General features: G+C 36.3%; 1 protein-coding gene across 1 annotated transcript in view; it reads left to right on the forward strand.

The window, feature by feature from the left end:
- The window catches only part of Trhr (thyrotropin releasing hormone receptor), a 32269-nt gene extending 21287 nt beyond the window's left edge, over positions 1–10982 (forward strand). The window contains exons 2-3 of the mRNA XM_028768116.1: positions 6367–6753; positions 10920–10982. Coding sequence (XP_028623949.1) covers positions 6367–6753; positions 10920–10982 — 450 coding nt within the window. The remainder of the gene's footprint in view (positions 1–6366; positions 6754–10919) is intronic.
- Positions 10983–21664: the final 10682 nt, after the last annotated feature.

Genomic DNA, 21664 nt, shown 5'->3' on the forward strand with positions numbered 1-21664 from the left:
CATGAAAAGTTTTGCACTGAGCCTAGCGACAGATGTTACCTAGAATGGAGTTGCTTACATTTGTAACAAAAGAATCCTGAAATAGGAAATATTTAAAAACATGTCCCAACAGGATTTAGTATCACAGTGAAAATAGAAATAGTCTTGTCGTGTACTTCAAGCATGCGGCCTTGTTTAGAAATAAGAATTTATTTTATGCTGGCTTCCTTCTTACATACAGCCTCTACAGTTCCAGCTTTAATCTCAGACTTTCTGTTTGTTTATTTGATTGTTGTTTTGAAAGGATCAGGAAAGATGCTCTTTCTTAAAATTTAAGGCATTTAGTAGCAAGAAAAAGATTGTGATGTCAAATACACATGTCTTTTCACAGTAGCCCTCAATCATTAACATATTAATTTTCCACTAACAATTGTATCCTCTCCAATGCAAATGTGTTTGAAAAAAACATATACATGTTCCATGGATCATTACAAATTATATCATATGTCTTAATTATTTTTTGCTCTAATGTGCATATTATTATTCTCAGCATCCATCCTGTGTTGCCATTTTATATAAAGTCATGCTACGAAAGTACTCTACATTCCCTATACAACAGGCCCTCAGCTTTCTTGTATGCTGAGAGCTTTGGTGTGAGCTAGCATGGGATCTCAGTTTTTGCACAGCTCCAATTCCTATCAGCGCTCCCTTTTCATGTGCTTTGGCTTAACGGTTATCCTGCATCGGACATCTGTGTGACGCTCAGTCTGCTTCTCACAGGAGCATTTTCATATTTGCATTGGGTTACATTTGAATATTTTCCTGGGGAACTGCTGGTGTTCCGGAGAAAAATCACACTGTATGCTGCCCATAATCACATCTAGATATGACTTCAACTCTTGTGTCTTCTCGATGGCAGATCTTGTGGCCCTTTTGTTCCTGTGGACCCCACCCCCACCCCCAGAATTAAATTCCAGTTTCATGTCTTTGTATATGTTTTTTGGAAAAAAGGTTTTATCTCAACCCCTTCTAGAATCATGGAGGGAACAAACAAACAATTTTTATAGTGAGTGTACCACTCTCATAAACCTATACTTTTAAACCATCTATCAGTTTTCTCCTTTCCCTCAAGCCTTATCTCTTGAGAAAGAACATATTACTAAATACAATTTTTAAAATTCTCTATTAGGAATCTTGACAAAAATTTTATGCACATTTTAATCAAAATAAAACTCAGAATTTACTCTGTCTACTTCTTGCCAATAAGATGATTCTGAATAGAGCATTCACTACAGGATGACAGGGGAAGTCGGGAGACCCATGGATTCACATTTCTGCATGGCTTCCTGTCAAGAGAGCCATAGGTGATGTAGAGTGCAGAGTCTGACAGCCCGCCCACAGTCTCTCCCCCATGTCTCATCACTCAGCTTTTACTCACTTTTATTGCACTTTAACTGATCTTGAGTTGATTCCAAAACCCTTTCCAGTTCTGTCATTCAACTTTTAAACCCTAGTAATAACCTCACACTATGGTGTGCAAAGCTCCACACTGATTTTATATATCTTTCCAAAACTGAACGTTCAGAATATGTCAAAACAATGTAGAACACTCTACAAAAAGAAAACCCAGAGCCCCCAAGCACAGAAGCTTTGCTACATTCAGATTTATTTAATTACCAAGTCAGTTTATCCTTCAGCTGGCTCAATTAATATAACCAAATGCAAAAGGTCATTGATCATTTTGCTGAGGGCTAAAAGCAAAACATATCCAGTTTCAGAACACTTTGTTAATATGCAGAAAGCCAGAGAACATGGATAGAATCCAGACACAGAATGTATTGTTGCCCTTTAAAGGATGGCATTAGAATATTAAAGGCTAGCTGTTCTGTATTCATTAACCAATAACTGTTTCCAGAATAAAGTGTTCTGAAAGTGAGAATTTCCCAGCCATTAAAAAAAAATATGCAAGGACTACAGCGCTTTGCAAATTTAAAAGACCTTTGTGTCACATATATTTGGCAAGAATAAACAATAATACAACCATGCATTGAGCACTTATTTTGTGTCCAGCTTCTGTACTGAAGACTCCTTCTACCCCTTTGTGCCCCAGATGTGCTACATGTCTTCTTGATTTATATTTCTTCAGAGGCCAAAAGCAGAATCATGATTTATGACTACAGGGAATCCAAAATTGGTAAAGAACCTGCTCACAAATTAAGATTCCCTGTTACAATGCATAGAAAGCCACTCATTAAACAAAGAGTCAATAGAAGTTTAAGGACAAGCTTAGACTTTTCAGCATTAGAATGTAGAAATCCAGACTCGGGTCATGTATTCTGCTCCGTATTCCTGGGAAACAGACACAAACTGGAAAACCCTGACAATATTATCCAGTTCCACCTCTGTCTCTAGCCACAGTCACTCATCAGTGCACAAGGCAATAGTGTCATCTTTTGTCTCCTGAAAGCAGCAAGTCCCATGACCACACACAGAATTTTTTTCTCAGAATTGTTCACAAAATAAAAGTTCAGATATTTTTCTGAATCAGTACAAGAATCTCAACTAAATATCCTAGGGAACAGGGGTATGAATCAAACTCTTATGACTTCCTCTGCAGACTAACAAGCTGATTTCTGGCAATTAATTAAAATGATCCCAGGTCCCATGAAACCAGTGCCTAATAAATGATTTAGAGTTAATTAAGCTGTGCACTAAGAAACTCGAGTTTCCATTACTTTACGTGATTATTTTTGCAAGTCAGTTCTCTTGTTTGCTTATTTCCCTAGGAAATAGATTGGTGTGAAGGACTCCTGTCTGCTTTGTGACAACTTTATTTTCCCTAATCAGGTCTCCATGCAAGACTCCAGTTTGAGTCCAAAAGACATGGTGGGCAGATTCCAAGGTTACTAGCGATGGTTGGCAACAATATGACTGTTGCAGCTTATGTTCCAATCCAATTGTGTTATCCGAAAAACCCTGTTTGCAGTGTCCCACACATAGGATAAAGGAAGTCCGCCTCCAGTTGGCTCTGATTGGGAAATAAAGTTGCCAATGGCCAATAGCTGGACAGGGAGACAGAGGTGGGACCTTTAGTTTTCTCAGACAAGGGATGGATCACATGACATGCAAACAGAAAGATCAAACTTAAAGGCCTGCCAACATGTAAAAATCTGGAAAAGTGGTTCCAGGGGCCATGCTCCCAATTGGGTGTGAAGTGTCAAAGATAAAATACAATTTAGAAAACGTTAACTCAGTAATAACAAAGAAGAGTGTGTGCTAGCTGTGGGGAGGTTCAGGAAGTGCCCAGCCATTGAGCTTGTAAGGCATATTAAAAATAACACTGTGTGTGTGTGTGTGTGTGTGTGTGTGTGTGTGTGTGTCTTTCATTCTAAAATCCAGAGAACTCTGACCAGTGGCTAAAAGTGTGATCACCCACCAGGAGCTCAGAGCATATTAATAGTTTACAGCTACATATCATCCTTTCCAAATAGTCCACAAACAATATCTATAGCAAATACGCATCTTAGCTCAATAAATATATTAATTTTATCATGACCTGGAAAGAAAAATAACAATTCAACTAGAGTCCAGAGTGTTTGTTCAACAGCCACTCTGTCACCTGCAAAAGAGTTGGATGTTCCTGTTCTCAGCTTCTATGAGCTCATTTCCCCTTTTCTTATCAACAAAATGTAAACGCTAACACTTCTTCCACAGGTCTCAGTGGGTAACAGCACAAATGTTCCAGGAATATGAAAAAAAAAATTGTTAACTTCTGAGACATCAACAATTAACTGTTCCTAGAACAGTCTTGAATTCTGAAATTGTGTTAAAATACAATTGTTCAGGTTGGCACTGTGTGTGTGTGTGTGTGTGTGTGTTGATCTCTTAAATGTGGCTGAAAGAGTACAAGAGATTCGTCATATGCCCATTGATGGTGGACTGGATATGATGTTCTCCACCCTGAACACTGTTTCTTCAAGCTTCCTATCCTCATTCTCTTCTGGATAACAAATGTTTTTATGCTGTACTACGGTCCATCTTTGAAAGAAAGAATGAAAACTGAAGCTCGTAAGTTCTGCTCTTGTAAGCCCATGAGTTCTCTACTCTCCTTTCCCATGACTACACACACACTCTCTCTCTCTCTCTCTCTCTCTCTCTCTCTCTCTCTTCCCCTCCCCCCCTCCCCCCTCCCCCCTTTCTCTCTCTCACACACACACACATTGCAAACAGGCTAGTGTGTGTGTGTGTGTGTGTGTGTCAGTGTAGTATCTGCACAAACCAGAAAGGGAAACTTCTGATTCTCTAGAGCTGGTGTTACATCCACCTGATAAGGATGCTGGGAACAAGACTCTGGAAGAGTAGCCAACGTTCTTGACCACAGAGCCATCCTTCCAGGCCCCGGTTTTTTATTTTTTAATTTCTAGAACAGCATAAAAATATGCATCTCAACCTTTTAATTTTAGTTTACTCTACGCCTTTCTTGAATCTTAATATTTCTGTAAAGTCCTGTGCTTGGGAAGCAGAGACAGGAGGATTCCTGGCTTGCATTGGCCAGTCTATCTAGCCAATTGATGAGGTCCAGGTTCATTATGAGACATTCTTTCAAAGAAGTAAAGTGGAAAGAGATTAATCACCTGTCATGAGTCTTTGATCTACACACACACACACACACACACACACACACACACACCATTGCAAAGGAGACACTCCTTGATGGAGGACAGAGACCTATCAAATCTTGATCCTGCCTGCTCATTTTCATCTTCTCTGCTAGCATTCTTTCTTTAAATACTGTGTTTCTCATCCTGGCATATATAATTTCGTTTGTTCATCTTTCATATACTCAGAGCCCGCCTGCTTACATGTTGACTACAATGCGTCCGTGGAGTGGACATTTTCCGAGCTTGACTCTACCTGCAGCTGTAACCCCTTTGACAGCTGTGTCTCTCCTTCTGCCCTAAAAACAGAGGCCAAACACTCCATAGAGTGTGACATCTCTTTGTCCTCAGACAACGGCTTGTGAAATGGTTCCCACCCCTTGGTGGGAATAAGCGAACTCCACTTGTGTTAAACAGCCTACAGCTGAAACTTGTACACTGTACTCTGCTGACTTTGTCGCACACCAAATGTCAACAGGACCACTCTTTCCAGCTCACTTCACTGGAATATTTAAAAAGAAAAACTGCATATCTTCTGTTTTGATATTGCTCATTTTCAAGACATCTACAAAGTGTGGACTAAGAAAGTTAATTCTCTCAAATGCAGCAAGAGACTGAACTTGTTAAATGTATAAGATTTTGCATTTAAAGAAAATCAACTAGTTATTATTGCTGCATGAAAAGATAATGTCTGCTAAAATTATACACATTCATTATATTGTTGGAATAATATGATCTCTCTCTTTTTATCTATCTATCCATCTATCTATCTATCTATATATCCATCCATCTATCTATCTATCTATCTATCTATCTATCTATCTATCTATCTATCAGTTTTTTGAGACAGGGTTTCTCTGGTAAAAGCTGTGGCTGTCCCAGAACTCACTCTGTAGACCTGGCTGGCCTCTAATTCACAGAAATCCACCTGTGTCTACTTCCAGTGTGCTGGGATTAAAGGCATGCTGAAGGATCTTGAAATGGTTATTTCACCTGTGATAAGAAATGTGCAACATTAGTATAGTCTCTGGTATAGAGTAGATCTTGAATGGCTTCTTCAATTTTGCTGTATCTTTTCACACAGTTATGCTACCACATTTGTTGCTGGAAAATACTATTGTCCTATTTTACAGATGGTCTATGAGAAAGGCTGTGATGATTCTTACAGCTAAGGAGATGAAATTAGGACTATGTCACCTGGTGCTCCTCACAGACACCTTTGGGACCCCGTGATAAAAAGTCTTAGCTGCCCTGTTTCCAGCCACCATTGAAGTGGGTGGCTCCTGATTGCATCCCATTCTTGGTACTCAGTGGTCCCACTGTGGCAGTACTCTTTTGTCGGTGAAGGCCCCAGGAGTTCCTAAGGTAGAGTTCTGGAAATATAGGGGTTTTAAAATCCTTAAGGACATCCTTCAACAAATAGCAGTATGCAGATGATGGGTAAATATCCTTTGAGGCAGATAATTCTGGAATACAGAATTTTAGTCCAGTTGCCCAAGCAAGTGCCATTTCAATCAAATCCAATTTTGTTTTTTCCTCGTGTGTCATATTTTCCTCTGCTCCTTCAATCCTGCTTTCTGGATTCAACTTCCAAATTCAAATCCTGACTGAAAGGCAGTCTCAGACTATATCTTGGAAAAGAGAGACTTGTCTGGGAAAGGGGGCAGTAGGGTTATCTTGCTTTGTTTCCGTTAATATTTGTACTGTATTTCTCTCTGTCTCTCCACAGGTCACAAAGATGCTCGCAGTGGTTGTAATTCTGTTTGCCCTTTTATGGATGCCCTACAGGACTCTTGTGGTTGTCAACTCTTTTCTCTCCAGCCCTTTCCAGGAAAATTGGTTCTTGCTCTTTTGCAGAATTTGCATTTATCTCAACAGTGCCATCAACCCAGTGATTTACAATCTCATGTCTCAGAAATTTCGTGCAGCCTTCAGGAAGCTCTGCAATTGCAAGCAGAAGCCCACAGAGAAAGCTCCTAACTACAGTGTAGCCCTAAATTACAGTGTCATCAAGGAGTCAGACCGCTTCAGCACAGAGCTAGATGACATCACCGTCACTGACACGTATGTGTCAACCACAAAAGTGTCATTTGATGACACCTGCTTGGCCTCTGAGGTAACCTTTAGTCAGAGCTGATTCATGAATGAGACAAAAAAGAATCATGGTCAGATGCTGAATCTGTGTTGCTATCCAAGGCAATACTTGCACTGGAGACATTGTAGAGAGGCATGGCTTTACTCTTACAAAGCTTGGGCCTGCATACTTTAACCCATGACATTGGTTTTTTTTCACTTTCCTTCTTTCCAAACTAGAAACTAGAAACTCAAAATACTCCCCCCTTCAAATTTTAGAGACATGTGGATTTGACTGTAAAGCAAACCTAAGTTTTACCAACCCTTCAGACTTCCTAAATAATGGATGAGGTAAAGATGTATCCAGTTCAAATAGCTGTGAAGATGCCAGCTAACATACAGTGACTATTCAAATGTATAACAAGTACCAAACCGAGTGTTTAAAATGTGGTTTAATCTTTTTCTCAAAACTTTTAAGGTCAAAATTCTCTTTGAACACTCTTGTTATTAACTCCTGAGTTAAGTCAAGTAAATACTTCCAGCTGAACCACTCTTTAAAGTCTGAAACAGTTTCTGAGGTATTGTTGTTACTTGAAATCAGTCAAATTCTGGCTATTTTGCCTCAAGGTGAAGATGCTTGGCTCTAATTTAGACTTTAACTTGCCTGCAATTACCTTTCATTGTTCCCTCTGGTCATTTTTCAGATTCATTTTATTTCAAGTTCTCAGAATATTTTGCTTACAGAGTGTAATTCAAAGCACCACAAGTCTGCTGACTTTATTTTAAAACTGATTTCATACTATTATCGCTACCTTAGCTTTACAGGTTGAACTGTGACCTATTGTCCTAGTTATTATTAGACAGGTGTGAATTTGCAACTACACAGAAGGCTTACAGGTCCTCTTCAAATGACTCACCTACTGGGATACAGCAAATAAGATATTAAAGAATATAAGTTGGCCTTGGTGATAGCTTCATAGTCATTAATTTTTTACTGTTGGGTCAAAATGTCATATTTTTAAGTACCCCATAAAGATGGTACTTTCCTCTCTCCAACCTGTATCTTTAGTTCATGGATTGTGTTTTAAATGTAAATTGATAATGATAATTAACCCATCACACTTTCTTAATAAAGAACATCACTCTTCATAGAAAAACTGTCAAACACAACCCATTCTAGATATGCTTGTATGAAATTTTTCTTCATTTACTCCATGAAGACACTTTTTCTGCCTACTACCATATTAGTAAAACAATGTAACAAAATAGTTACAGAAAGAATCAGAAGTCTATTCCCTATGCCACTAAGAGATCTATTATAATTACATTTACATTATGGATTAGTTATTATTATTATTATTATTATTATTATTATTATTGGATAGGGCACTAGTATTACCCAACCTCATATGACATTAGATACATACAAATACTTACCCACAGGTGTATAAATTTATATACAAAGAGAATTGGAATATGTTAGAACTCTTAGAATAAGAAAAGAAAATAATATCATTGAACATCTGTTATGTCTTCGCAATACTGGTGGATACTTAAGCACCATGATGTCCACTACCCTGTCTGGACAAGTATCCACGGTGATTTCCTAAACAGCGTGGTGATTACAGAGATGTTTCTTTTGCCTTTTGTAAAGTTAATAATTCAATTCCTGTGATCTAATGGTTATGAACACACACACACACACACGACAATATCAGATAATGAAAACATTTTATACAAGACAAAATGCACTTTTCTGACCTTCGGAAGTTATGTATATAGCCTCAGTTTTCCCTTTTGATTTCTGAAAAGTTGTTTACTAGTTTTGCTTTTTGACCACATGACAAATTCAAAAGAATACAGTTCATAGTGTTTTGACTTTAATGAAAATGCCATTATAAAATCAAATATTCCTATGTAATGTCCAACAGATAGTTTAATTTACACAAAGGAGGTATAACTTTCTAAAGTATTCAGTATCATGCTACATTAACTCATAAAATATTTCCATTGATAATCACAATCATATATCATCAAATGGGCACTAAAAAGCTAAATTAAAATTTGCTGGTGTAGTGAAATAATCTTATTAAGAGACTCCCTTAATAATGCTCCTAAAGTTGTTAATACTTCCAATACTATTCATCACTGAGGGACTTCAGGCAGGAAAGTGGGCAGAAGTGAATGAATAACACAAGCAAGCATAAATCCCTGCCTAGGGTTTCTTCCCCAGTATGATTAATATATTTTCAAAGTTTGACATAGATCTCAAGTATTCTATATCCTGAAGATAAACAGAAAATAATCTCAAATTCTGTAAACATTTCTTAGTAGGTGAAATGCACAGAACCATGCATATACCTTTATATTCTACCAAAAGTAATGGATACTCTGTGCTAAAACTTGAGTAAATCCATGTAAGAGAAAGTGTAGTAAAATCTAAGATTTAAGTAGATGGTGGAGTTGCTTTATATAGAGCATGTGCCTTAGGAAAGAAAGAAAGAGTTACACTGTTCTGCTCATGTCTTTAAAAAAGTAAATCCCTAGTGATATCATGATAAATTACTTTAAATCTATAAAAATTATAAGATGGGAAAAATAGCTTTTATGAGGAAAATAAATTATTAACCCCTAATTCTATAAATTTTACAAATAAAAGATTCAGTATTATTTTCATTTCAATTCAACTTCTAGAGAAGATGAATTTTGTATATGACATCAGAAAACCATATGTGAGTGAGCAAACACTCAGGAGCCTCTAATCAGCTCCATGTTGTAGAAACACATCGCAGATATGTGGAATCACTTTTTGGCTACAAAGACACAAAAAGAGGACTCTGAACCAATTCATCTTGAATTTCATCAGCTAGTATCAAATAAATATCCATGAAAACAAACACTGAACTGAGCAAATACAAAGTGTTACCCTAGCAGGCACAAAGGAATCTGGAACTCTCTATAAATAATGTTGTCTCTCTATTGATAATGTTGTCTCTCCTTTCCCTCCTCTCAACTTCTTATCCTTCCACAAGTATCACTTTGTTCAGAGAAAAAAAAAACTCTTCTAACTTCCCCAAAGACTTAACATTGTTCAAATGTTCTGTTGAATGCACTATATATAAGAAAATATGAAAGAATAATCTTCATAAAAATACCTCTTTAATAAAAGAAAAATTCATCTGTTGCTTCTTAAACTTCTATTTAGCTTTGTCATGATTTATATAGTAGGAATCACAGAGATGAATTGTTTAATATAGCTAATTTCTCAAAAAATAAAAGAGAGCATCAGTCAGAAACTAGAAAAGGAACATTAAATATATGTAAAATCATTGCTAAAATTTTATAAGATAAATGTGTCTTTCTGTTCTTACAAAACTCAACCAAATGAAAGGAAGCAGATACACATGATATAACTTGAACTCCTAGGAAATGTTTAAAATACACATTAGAGTCATAAGAAGTATAGCATAAAGCAGTTTTTAATAGTCTACTTGAAAAGATCTAAGATGAGTTAATAAAAGGATTATTTACATAGTCTTTTAATGGATTATGATTAGAAATAAGTATTTTAATTCTTATTTTTACTTACCACAGAATTAAAGAAGGCCATAAAGAACCCTGTAATGTTCTCCATGTATGTTTATTCCATAATTATGATTTCAAATAATTCAGCAACATGTTATCAGGAGAGTTGCATACTGGAAAGCAGTTCACTATTAAGATTTTCAGCAACTAATGAACTACATCGTAACAAGTTTAATCTATGGCATTCTTAATTCAAAACTCAAATAATCTTTGACTAGAGTGATTATAAATGTTTGCGTTCAATGTTATCTTGTCAAAAATATGTAAATGGCATTCTTTTATATCAAGCAAATTCATGCTAACCAAATAGAATATGTTTAATTCATATTTTAAGAATTATATCTAGAAAAATGAAAAAGACTGGAACATATAATACCAGTTAAGATGGTATATTGTCTAAAACTGTCAAATCCAGATGTAGCAAGAGAAGAAAATAATTTAGTGGTCAATAAACCACATAGTCACATAATCACTGTAAGTCTTGATAGATGTCCATACTCTAGACTCTCAACTGGAATAGTGGAAATGTGAAACATGTTGAAAATTATACTAAGAAAATGGGTTAACCTGTACTGTTACCTAGCATAATTGCATGCCTGTAAGAGTCTCTTTCTTTCTTTACAGAAAAATGGACCCAGCTCTTGTGAATATGGCTATTCTTTGACTGCCAAACAGGAGCAAATATGAACTTCCTCAAGAATATTTGGACTGGTGTTTATAAAGTGAAATCTTTCAAAATATTCAATATGACTCAGAATAAAATGGTTCCAACTGATCAAAGGTCTTCATTCAGAAGTCAGTAAGAACATTATAATACTGAAATGGTACAGGACAGGACAATAAGTAGACAAACATTTAATCCCTAGCCATGAGGATAAGCTAATCCTGTCTTGATATATATAAAAATTACTGGCATGTATTATCTTAATATGTCTCTCTGTCTCAAAAAAAATAAAAATGTCATTCACTCGATGACTTGGAACACATCCTAAAAACCAGTTTGCTCTGAGTCTCCACATACATCCTTCAAGACCCTTGAATACCAAATAATTCTGAATTGACTTTCTGTTGAATAAATGAACAAATGAATAAGTAAATTGATGAATCTCCAACTAAGAAATATAACCTAAAATCTTCATAATACCTGATTTTCACATAGCTTTCTTTATTATTATACAGATTGCTTATTCTTTGTGTTGATCATCGTAAACCATTCTCCTGGCTCATTAAAATGTATTATATTTTGTCAGATGATGGTCACAATCATCCCTGTATATATATTGTGAGTGTAAAGTTAAATAGTACTCTCACGTCTCTCACCTAATTTAATAATGATCAAGATTATTATATGTACATTCAGAGAATGACAACATATTATCACTGACATGAATAAAATGAATGTGCAGGGTACATGATAGAAAGAGAAGTTGCATGATTTCAGACTACAGACATCAAAATTCCTCATAGGGAAAAGAATATTGGGGGTGCTAGAGTAATTAGAACAACCTCATAGGCAAGTTTGGATTTCTTTTAAGGATAGACTTAGCTTAGATAGTTAGGAAAAGATATCTGCTCTTAGAAATGACAGGTGAGGAAGTGCAGGGTAAAAAGAAACAACTCTAGGTATTGTAGATACGTGTGCGGTGCAGTGTAATTCATCAGGGATTGATTAAGGTGAGCCACCAGGAGAAAGGAAAGGAAGGGTGATAAAGTACTTCATGATGCTTATGTTTGATGAGGAAATATTCATCCAGACACAGTAAGTAGATCTGTATATTAGTAAGCTGTCATGTATTTTCTAGACATTGTGAATTTCACTTATTATCTATAAAAATATAGTATGCTATTTGTCTCCTAAGTGTTATAATTCTGTAAGTATCCTAAAGTCACAATTTTCCAAGTAAAAACTTTATTGTACATGTATATATCTTTTCTATATTGCATTGTCATCATATATGGTGTATATTCATTTATGTATATATTATTGAGAAATCCTTGACAACCATGAAGTTATGCTAACCATAGAGATCCAAGCTAGCTCATAGGCCCTTCATAATCCGAAGCATCCATATTAAATGTGAAACTGATAAGCAGTGACTAGCTTCTAACACCCTCAACCTGTTGACTTGCATGTTGCTTATATTGTGCTCCTGAATGATTGTTTTATTACTACATGCCTCTGAATGTTTTGGATTCCTTGTAGCAGTTGTAGAAAGGTGTATGCTGACTCATCTCATTGCTTGGAGATTAACCATTGTGTCCATGTGGACAAAGAATCTTCATTAAGAAAGTGCAGTATTATGTGTTCTCTCTGAAAGGGGAAACTGTTTCTGTATGTGTATATGTGACCAATAAAGTATCAAACTGAAAGATCCAGGGTTTTTTATTTCTTTTCTTTGAAGTCAACCTATTTTGGTATACCTTGATTCTAAACCAAGCATTTTATTTTGATACCTTGTTACCTGACATGTGCCACTGAATTTTTCTTCCAAATAATCGCAAGTAAAACACAAATAAACACTTTTCATCTTTAATAAGACATTTACTGTGCATTGGTACAAAAATGACTAACTTGTCTTGTTATCCATGGTTACATGACACTATTAAGTTTATTTAAGGTTAATATTAAATGAGACAAAAATCACAGTTATTAAGAAATAGTTGAAATTTGGGGAGCTGTTTGGAGTAATTGCTTCAAATATTTCTTATTGTCACTTTTTCAATAATAATAAAGTATACTCAATAAATCAGATGACCCTGACACTCTTTCAATTCCAAATAATCTGAGACACATCTGTAACTGGTAAAACAAGTTTTGCCATGCCTAGGGCATCCTACCAGGAAACAGATTAAAATGCATTTTGGCATAGAAAAGGAATTTCATGCTTCAATAAATCTCAGATTTGTTAAATGGCCCCATTGTTTCACACCTGAACACAGGTTTAATCTGTGTTTGTGTGTGTATGTGTGTGTGTGTGTGTGTGTGTGTGTACTTGAAGTACTATTACTTTCATAAGGCAAGAGAAGATTCATTTAAATGCCTCAAGATTATCAATTACGGGGCTGGAGAGATGGCTCAGCAGTTAAGAGCACTAACTGCTCTTCCAGAGGTCCTGAGTTCAATTCCCAGCAACCACATGGTGCCTTATAACCATCTATAATGGGATCTGATGCCCTCTTCTGGTGTGTCTGAAAAGCGCGACAGTGCACTCACAAACATAAATAAATAAAACTTAAAAAAAAGAGAGATTATCAATCATAATACTATTCACCATTCAAAGAATACTTTCCTTATACTGTGACATGTAACATCTTAGGATTTTTATAAGTTCTCAATTCTCTAAAATAGAGTTAGACCAAATTATATATCACTCTTTTCTAGATCTCCTGAAAATGACAATGACGTGAAGTCCATGTTCTCTCCCCTAGGTCAGCCAAGTGCAGTAATTTGCTCAATACCTGGGAAATAGTGGACCTTTCAAGAATCTTTGTAGATGGATGAGAACAAATGGATTCATTTCTAAAGTAGTTTTAATAAAGATGAAACAGTGCATATGACACATGCTAACTACATGCAGGTTCTCCACAGAAGCCAAGAAGCCTTAGGAGTCGTAGATTTCAAACAGCATTCACCTATTTATAGTAACTTTAAAATAACTTAAGCTTAACAATTTAATTATATGCCCTCTGACATGAAAGTCATTTGCCTTCCAATCCCTTTCTCAAATATGCTTTCTGCTGACACATTATGTCATTGTAAATCTGTAAATACCAGTGGTGGCAGCATCTTGTGGTGCCTTGTTCCCAACTGCATTGTGATTCTCTGATGTCATCACAGCGGTGGTAGACAAGTCCATACACAGTACACTTCTTCCCTATCCAGAAAAGTGAAGGAACCGCCTCTTTGTCCAGCACATTCTGCAAAACTATGGAAAGCCTTTCGGATGAACAGATAGCTCAAAGTTTCAAAGGAGTTAAGATACCTGGGAAAAGTAATCCAGCAAGGACAAATGAAACCCAGTGTTAAATTACATTAATTTTCTAGTGGAATACTTCTGAGATGTCTATGTATGGGTAAGCATCCACTGTCAATATTGGAAACAGTCCCCAAACTCATGCTTTTAGTTTTTTATCTGGCTATCCAAACTCCTTCACCTCTTTGTAGAAGTTAAGCCCTGGTTCGTCCTCCCAGAAATAAGATGCAGACTCAAACTATATTTACAAATTCCTTGGCCATATAGCTAGGCTCAGTTTTTTACTAGATAAAACATAAAATATCCCTTTCATTCTAGCCTACATTCTGCCATGTGGCTGGTTACCTATGCTTGGGTACCATGTGTCTGTCTTGTCTCATCTTTTCGGCAACATCCACACCTTCGCTCTCCCAGTATAATTTCTCCTCCTGGATATCCACTTCTATTTCCTATCTAAGCCATAAGCTATAGGTTTTTTACTTGACTGGTGATGCATCCATATAATACACAAGATATTCTCTCTACTCCTCTTCTCCCTAAAGAACCTCCAACATGAATCATCTGTTTCCAGACCCTTCCTTCATGATCTGCTTTATGGCACAGCCAACCATCAGTGTTAAAATATATGTAAGTTTTAAATTTAACTTTGCTGCCTTCATTGTCTATAATGTAGCCTATAAATATTTGGCTCTCAGTGGTAATTATTAATATAAAATGGAAACAGAAAAACATAATTTATAGATGAACTAAATGCATTAAATTACATTTAAAGGAGGTTTTAAGATACCTGGCCATAGTACGTATGTTTTTTTTTTTTTCCAGTAAAATGTCAAGAATTAGGTAACACTCTGAAATCAGGCTACTTTTATTCAAATGAGTTACTTAGTTGGGCTGTGTCTCACTTCCTAACTAAGGAAGTTTCTTGAAAATGTAAAACATGATAATTATAAGAAGAACATTATTTTTGCTTAAATGTTTTCTGGTTTGGAAGAATGGTAATAGTGGGAACTATTCTATATATTGAAAATTATCCAAAAAAGTGCTTGCTAAAAGACAAGCAATCAAACAAATATTAGTAATGGGTGTCCATTTAGTTCTGTCTGAAATCTTTCCTCTGTAAGCTCCAAATTTATTTTAGCATAAAGATAGATTTATGCTAAACATTAGCCAAATGGAAAAATTATGCAAACCTTCTTTTGAAAATGACTAACAGTGTTCCCAACTGCCAAACACAATTCAAGTGCAGCAAGGTAGGATCTTTGTGAATGGGTCAGTTGGCTCTGAATTTTTTTTTTTTTGTAGCAGCATAAACCAGCAAAGAGCCCACAATAAAATGCTTCTCTTCTCTCATAGAATTTTATTTTTTATTAATCATTTTATCCATTTACATTTCAAATGATACCCCCTTCCTGGTTACCCCTGCACAAATTCCCTATGCCATACCTGCTCTCTCCCCTTCTCCCTGCTTCTATAAGGGTGCTCCTCCACCCACCCACCCACTCCCACCTCACCACCCTAGCATTCCCCTACACTGGGGCATCAAGTCTCCACAGGACTATGGGCTTCCCCTCCCACTGATGTCAAATAAGGCCATCCTCTGCTATATGTAGCTGGAGGCATGGATCCCTCCATGTATACTCTTTGGATGGTAGTTTAGTCCCTGGGAGCTTTGGGTGTTCCAGTTAGCTGATATTGTTGTTTTTCTGGTGGAGTTGCAATCCTCTTCAGCTCCTTCAGTCCTTCCCCTAGCTCTTTCATTGGGTTCTCCCAGCTCAGTTCAATGGTACAAAACAAAATGAAATAAAAAGAAAACAGTTTTTTTCTTCACTTCATACATATAGTATTCATCAATCAGCATACATAATGTGTCTTCTCTACATGTGCTTTGGAATTCCATGTTATTTGAAGCTGGAGATGACCTAAAGTGACTTTATAAAGGCTCTGACTTTGCCATGTTATGCTTAGAAAACTTATCACTGATGATTAAAAAGAATGTTTCAAATTTTACCTCATACCGCAGACCTTAAATTACACCCTGCTGGTAGTAGGTCTATTAATTGTAGTACTTTTCAAGTTTTATGGAGCACTAACTCTAACTACTAAAAAAAAAAAACTGAAAGCAATTTGCAATAGCAACAAACACAGTATTTAAGTCTTTTTCTTATCATTGAACAGAGTTCCATAGAAATATCTACAAAATGGTATTCCTAACCAGGTAGATGAAAGCAAGAAAAAGAAGAATTATTTTTAAAACAAAGATCAATAAAGATTCTTCCAAATCACATATTCTGTCTTGGATTTATTGAATAAAAAGAAGGCTTTTTAGTATTTCATATTAAAGTACTTTATATGAGTAACATGTTACTCAGGATCAATCATTTTCTCTGGGATGAACCCATTGGCCACCTGAAATACTTAAGATGATTGAAAAAATTCAGTACCTTCATTTAGAATGCGAAACACATTCTTTTTAATGTAAATATGTAAAAAAAAAGACAGAAAGAAATGTTTTATAACTAGATGGTAAGCTACAACTTGGGAGTGGCTCAGAATTGTTCCTATGTTAACTGACATGAGATGGTAATGAAGATGCTTACTATGCATTATACCTTATTTTGTTATGTCAGTTACATAAGTTTGGAAGTTTTAGGGAAATTAATACATCTGTGTCTTAAGATTGACAATGCATAGTAAAATAGAGTAATGTAATGAAAACAATGAGAGATTGGGGTGCTGCATTCCTGCTTGCCACTGCAGCAAGCAAGTCCTGAGAAGGAAGATGAGATGAAAAATTATTTAGCTTTGGAAGCCAAGGGGAAATCCAGCAGAGGTAATGACTTTGTAATGTACATTATGTTGGTAAATTGGTATGTGTTTATTAAACTTGTTGAAAGCAGCTGTTGAGAGTAAGTGAGGTTCTCCGATTCCAGATTCTAGAACTTTCATTTCAAGTGTTCTACAGTATTTTTTGTCTGCAAATTGACTGTTCCCTTGGCATTGTAACAGGGAGAAAGAACAACAAAATAATGCAAGATGGGGCTAGTGAAATGCCTCAGCAGGAAAGAGCACATGATGCTCTTTCAAAGGACCAAGATTTGAGGCCCAGCACTACATAACCCCTTGCAACTGTCTGTAATTCCAGTTACAGGGCATCAGACCCCTCCAACAGCACTACACACATAAACATGCAACAGGCATATATACACACAAATAAAAATAAATAAATAAATAAATAAATAAATAAATATTAAAAACAGCTCAAGAGTAAAAATTATGTTCATAATAGCCAAAAAGATTTGCTTTCCAACCAGAGTTACTATTCCTACTCTTACATTATAAAAATGCCTACAGTGGGAAAGAAAACGTGGGAACCCATCTATGAAAAGAATGCTGTGATCTGCTTGGACCTCTTGATTTGGAGCTGCAGCATGGCTGTTTCCTCAGGGCTTCCCCAGCTGGCTACTGATGTATGTTTGACTTGCTAATGCTGACCTTTAGTAATCTCTAATGGGTATTATGAATACTTGACTTGATGACATTTCATTATCAATCAGATGCTTCTCTCTCTCTGTTCTTCTCTGCCTATTCTTTTATTTCACTTGCCATATACTTAATAAAGCCACTCATTTAAGTACAGCTACCTGACCATTCTCTACCTTACAAAACAGCATTTTCTTATTTTGAGATTAAATATTATCTTTTAAAGAGAATATTAGCTTTGCTTAGAACAACTGACTGAACTGAGATTAGCAAATTACCTTCTCTTCTGGTTCATGCGCTTTGTCTACAGTAGTGGTTAGTGCCTGGCCTCTTGTTCTTGTCATTCTTAAATTCCACATCCAAGCCCCCTAATCCAATTCTCATGCCCAGTATTTGACTTGTGAAATCCCAAGTCAAGGTGAGGATATTTATCTTAAAGACTCCCTTGGTAATGGAAAACAATGGATTCTTTAATAATTTTTCTTCTTCAGATTGAGTTAAAACGTGCCAGATAGACAAAAACACAGCAAAGAGTTGAGCGTCTGCATAATTTATTCCAACTTTCACTTTAGTGTGTATAGGATTACTCTTGGCATAGTTCTTCCTGCTGCTGCCACTAATCATTCACTTTCTAGCAGTCCCTCAACCTTGTATCTGTTGCCTTTCCAACATTCTTTAGCATCCGTTCTCACCTCTCTTTAAATAAACCTATTTATTCGGAGTATGACCCTTTCCAAAAACTAGATTTCATATTAACTTTTTACTCCTAAGTGAGGGGAGGGGACATTTTTTGGAGGCTATGAAACAGTCTAAAACAAAGTTTTTCTCTCATCATACTTTAAGAAAATTGTCACATGCAAATATGAAATAGTACAAATAAATAATGTCTTATTTGTCCATAATTTGATATTAATTCACTGGTCTCTCAAAGAAAAATGTGGGGTGGGGGGGGTTAATGCTTCTGTTTTCAAATGAATGAAACCTAGGGTCTAAGATATGCATTTGAATTGCCTGCGATAGAAGCAAATACAGTTTGGTTTCCTTTGCCCTTCACCAGCCTAGAGATACTAATTGAGTCACATTAATATTAATCGACATTTAGACCAGTAAACCAATAGCCTTCCTAGCCAAGGTGCTTTGATTTCTCCTTCATGTGTCCCTTCCATGACCTAGAAGAAAACATTCATGCAAAACTGACCACCAATAATAGGACTTCCCAGTTGCCTGGCTTCAGGTTCCATCCCAAATCAGCTAACAGCCCTGTTCAGCAGGAAATCATCTTTTTGGATGATCATGTTTTTCAAAGTTTCCCAGTGAAAAAAGAATTGCATGCATTTCTCTGCTCTATATGTCCTAGACTGCCTACTACTTTCTGTCGTGATCTTGTTTGTATAAACTGAGGCAGGAAATTAATATATGAGAAAAGCCCACTGGCAAAGATTAAAGTGGCAGATTCCGAGCTACAGGACAGTCTTAGTGGTACTCTAGGAAGTCAGAAAGCGGCTTGTGACATTATAAACTATATGTAACAGACAATATGTGTAAAAAGCCTTCACTCTATAAACGATTTGAAAATGTCCATCATATACAGTACAAATGCCTCCATCCTTTCTATGTAACATTGTTACGTTCCTAACCTTTCTCATTGCTCTTGTCTGCTTCCCACAAGTATACTGTTTCCTGGAAAACCACCTCTGTTTCTGTTGTAACTGAGTGTCCCTGTTCAATTATTTGTTCTGGGACACAAAAACCTAGAAACCTCTGCAGATATCTTTAGCTATTAATAGCACTATTGTATATACCATATGGAACAATAATGTGTATGAAAACAGGCTCACCAACAGCATCAACTAGTGTGTATGTGTTTGGAGAATTGAGGAGGAGGAATTCAGAATGATATATATATTTGACTGTCATCAGCCTAGAAATAACCAGCAATGAAAATAACAAACAAATCCATGTATTGCAAATTACTGACATCAGAGAGTACTAAGGTGGAACTCGGGAGATTTTAACTGCTAAGACCTTTAAAAACAATATATTCAGCTGAATTTATTTTGCTTTTCAGCTGTTTTATATATATATAGCTCCTAGAGACTGGACTGAGATTAGTCAATATTCTGTACAAAGACCTTAAAAGTGCTTAACCTTGTCAGTGCACTTAGAGGGAGACCACAGTGTCTGCACTCTACTTCTGCAATTCTTAGCTGATAAGTTCATAAAATTCAGTCTCAAAGTCAAATGCTGTGGCATTGCTCTCTCCATGCTTTAGAGACTGTCAGATGATCCATTCTGTCCTTTCAGAGTATAAGAAAAGACTGAGAACCAGACCTCCTCCTGCATTTTTATTAGCGAATAAGCAGTGCCTCAAAGAAGCTTTCCCTTGATTTGTAAATTCAAATCACAGAGTATTGCTCAGTCTGATTCTCCAAACCCAATGAGAGCAGAGGCAAATACGCATTCTTTCAATGGAATCCTAGAAACTGATTTCTATTTTTGCTTATTATCTCTCCTAGAGAAAGTTCCTCAGCAACTAAAGGTGTTGAATTCACACAGAGTGCCTGTTACACACACAAAATTTGCACACAAGAATCTGGGAGGCACACAGCAGCATCACATACTGTAATTAAGAAAATTATTTGTATGGTTTCCTGTGAATCCTAATGAATAAATAAGTGACCCAGTGGTGTGGCCTCTTCATTACTTAATGGGCAGATGGAGGAAAGGCAACATGTTCCTAAGAAGGTACAAGATGACTTAGCAGAAGAAGTGGGGCCAGATGCCAATTTCTCTCAGTGACAGAGAGGAAACAGACTGCTTGCAAAATAAAAGAGACCAATGCATGCAGTTGCTCACACATTACCCATGGTCAATAGAGAAAATACACAGAATACCATAGTCAGAGGTAGCTGGGGAAGTGTGTGAACTATGCTGTCAACATGCCTTTTCCTAAGTTGACAGCTTCCTTAGGGAAATGCAACTCTTCATCTTTTCCTGAATCTATTCTCTGGGAACTATGAAATGCTTTTCTTCTTGTCTCTCCATGCTTTCTTTACCAAAGAGCTGGATGATTGTAGAATGTAGGTTCTGGAACAATGATGAACAAGGCAGAGAGGCACTAAGCATGGATCTCAGAAGATTCTACTTGTCAAACATGGAGAAAAGTCTTCCTCAATGGGCATCATTGTCAAAGCAATGAGGAAATGCTAGACACTAAGGATAGACTTAGGTGGCAAATGCCAGCTAACATGCCAAGAGCAAAATGAACTGCAAAAGAAGAAGATAGCCTATTGCTGGGAAGTCAAGTAAACTGAAAAGGACAAGCTCCCAGTTCTAGTTTATAACTTCTCAGGGGTTCTTAGTGACATATTACAAATCAATGCCCAAATCACTTTCACAGTGTTCTCAAAGTCTCTTGAGTATAATCTCTCAGCTTTGGCAGGTCTTTTAAAATACCACTAGGAACATTTAAAGGACTTAAAAGTTCAAGTTGGAAAAGTAACTACAACATACTTATAGATCTAATACCAAGGTCTGATTACAAAAGCCATATAGTAATAGTCTTATGCAATATAAAAGGTTAAAATTTGTACAATGTTTAATTGTGCATGTGTTTATGTGTTTAGTACTTTACATAAAAATTTAAGCCCCTTATCTTTATTAAGCAATGAATTGCTTTAGCAGCCATTTAGAATGTTCTAGTGTAGGATGGGAAGCACTTCTAGGTTACAACAACATAAAAATATTTGTGATATAACTAAATCATGGTCTCAGAAGTTATCTGGAATCCAGATTATTTCTGGCATACAAGACAATGCAGACTCTACACCGTTTCCTGAGATGAGAATTTAAAGACACCACAGGAAGACTATGGGGATTACTATGATCAGATTTTATCAGCAAGTTATACACTGT

The sequence above is a fragment of the Grammomys surdaster genome, unplaced genomic scaffold, assembly GCF_004785775.1.
Source record: "Grammomys surdaster isolate TR1022 unplaced genomic scaffold, NIH_TR_1.0 63, whole genome shotgun sequence".
Lineage (NCBI taxonomy): Eukaryota > Metazoa > Chordata > Mammalia > Rodentia > Muridae > Grammomys > Grammomys surdaster.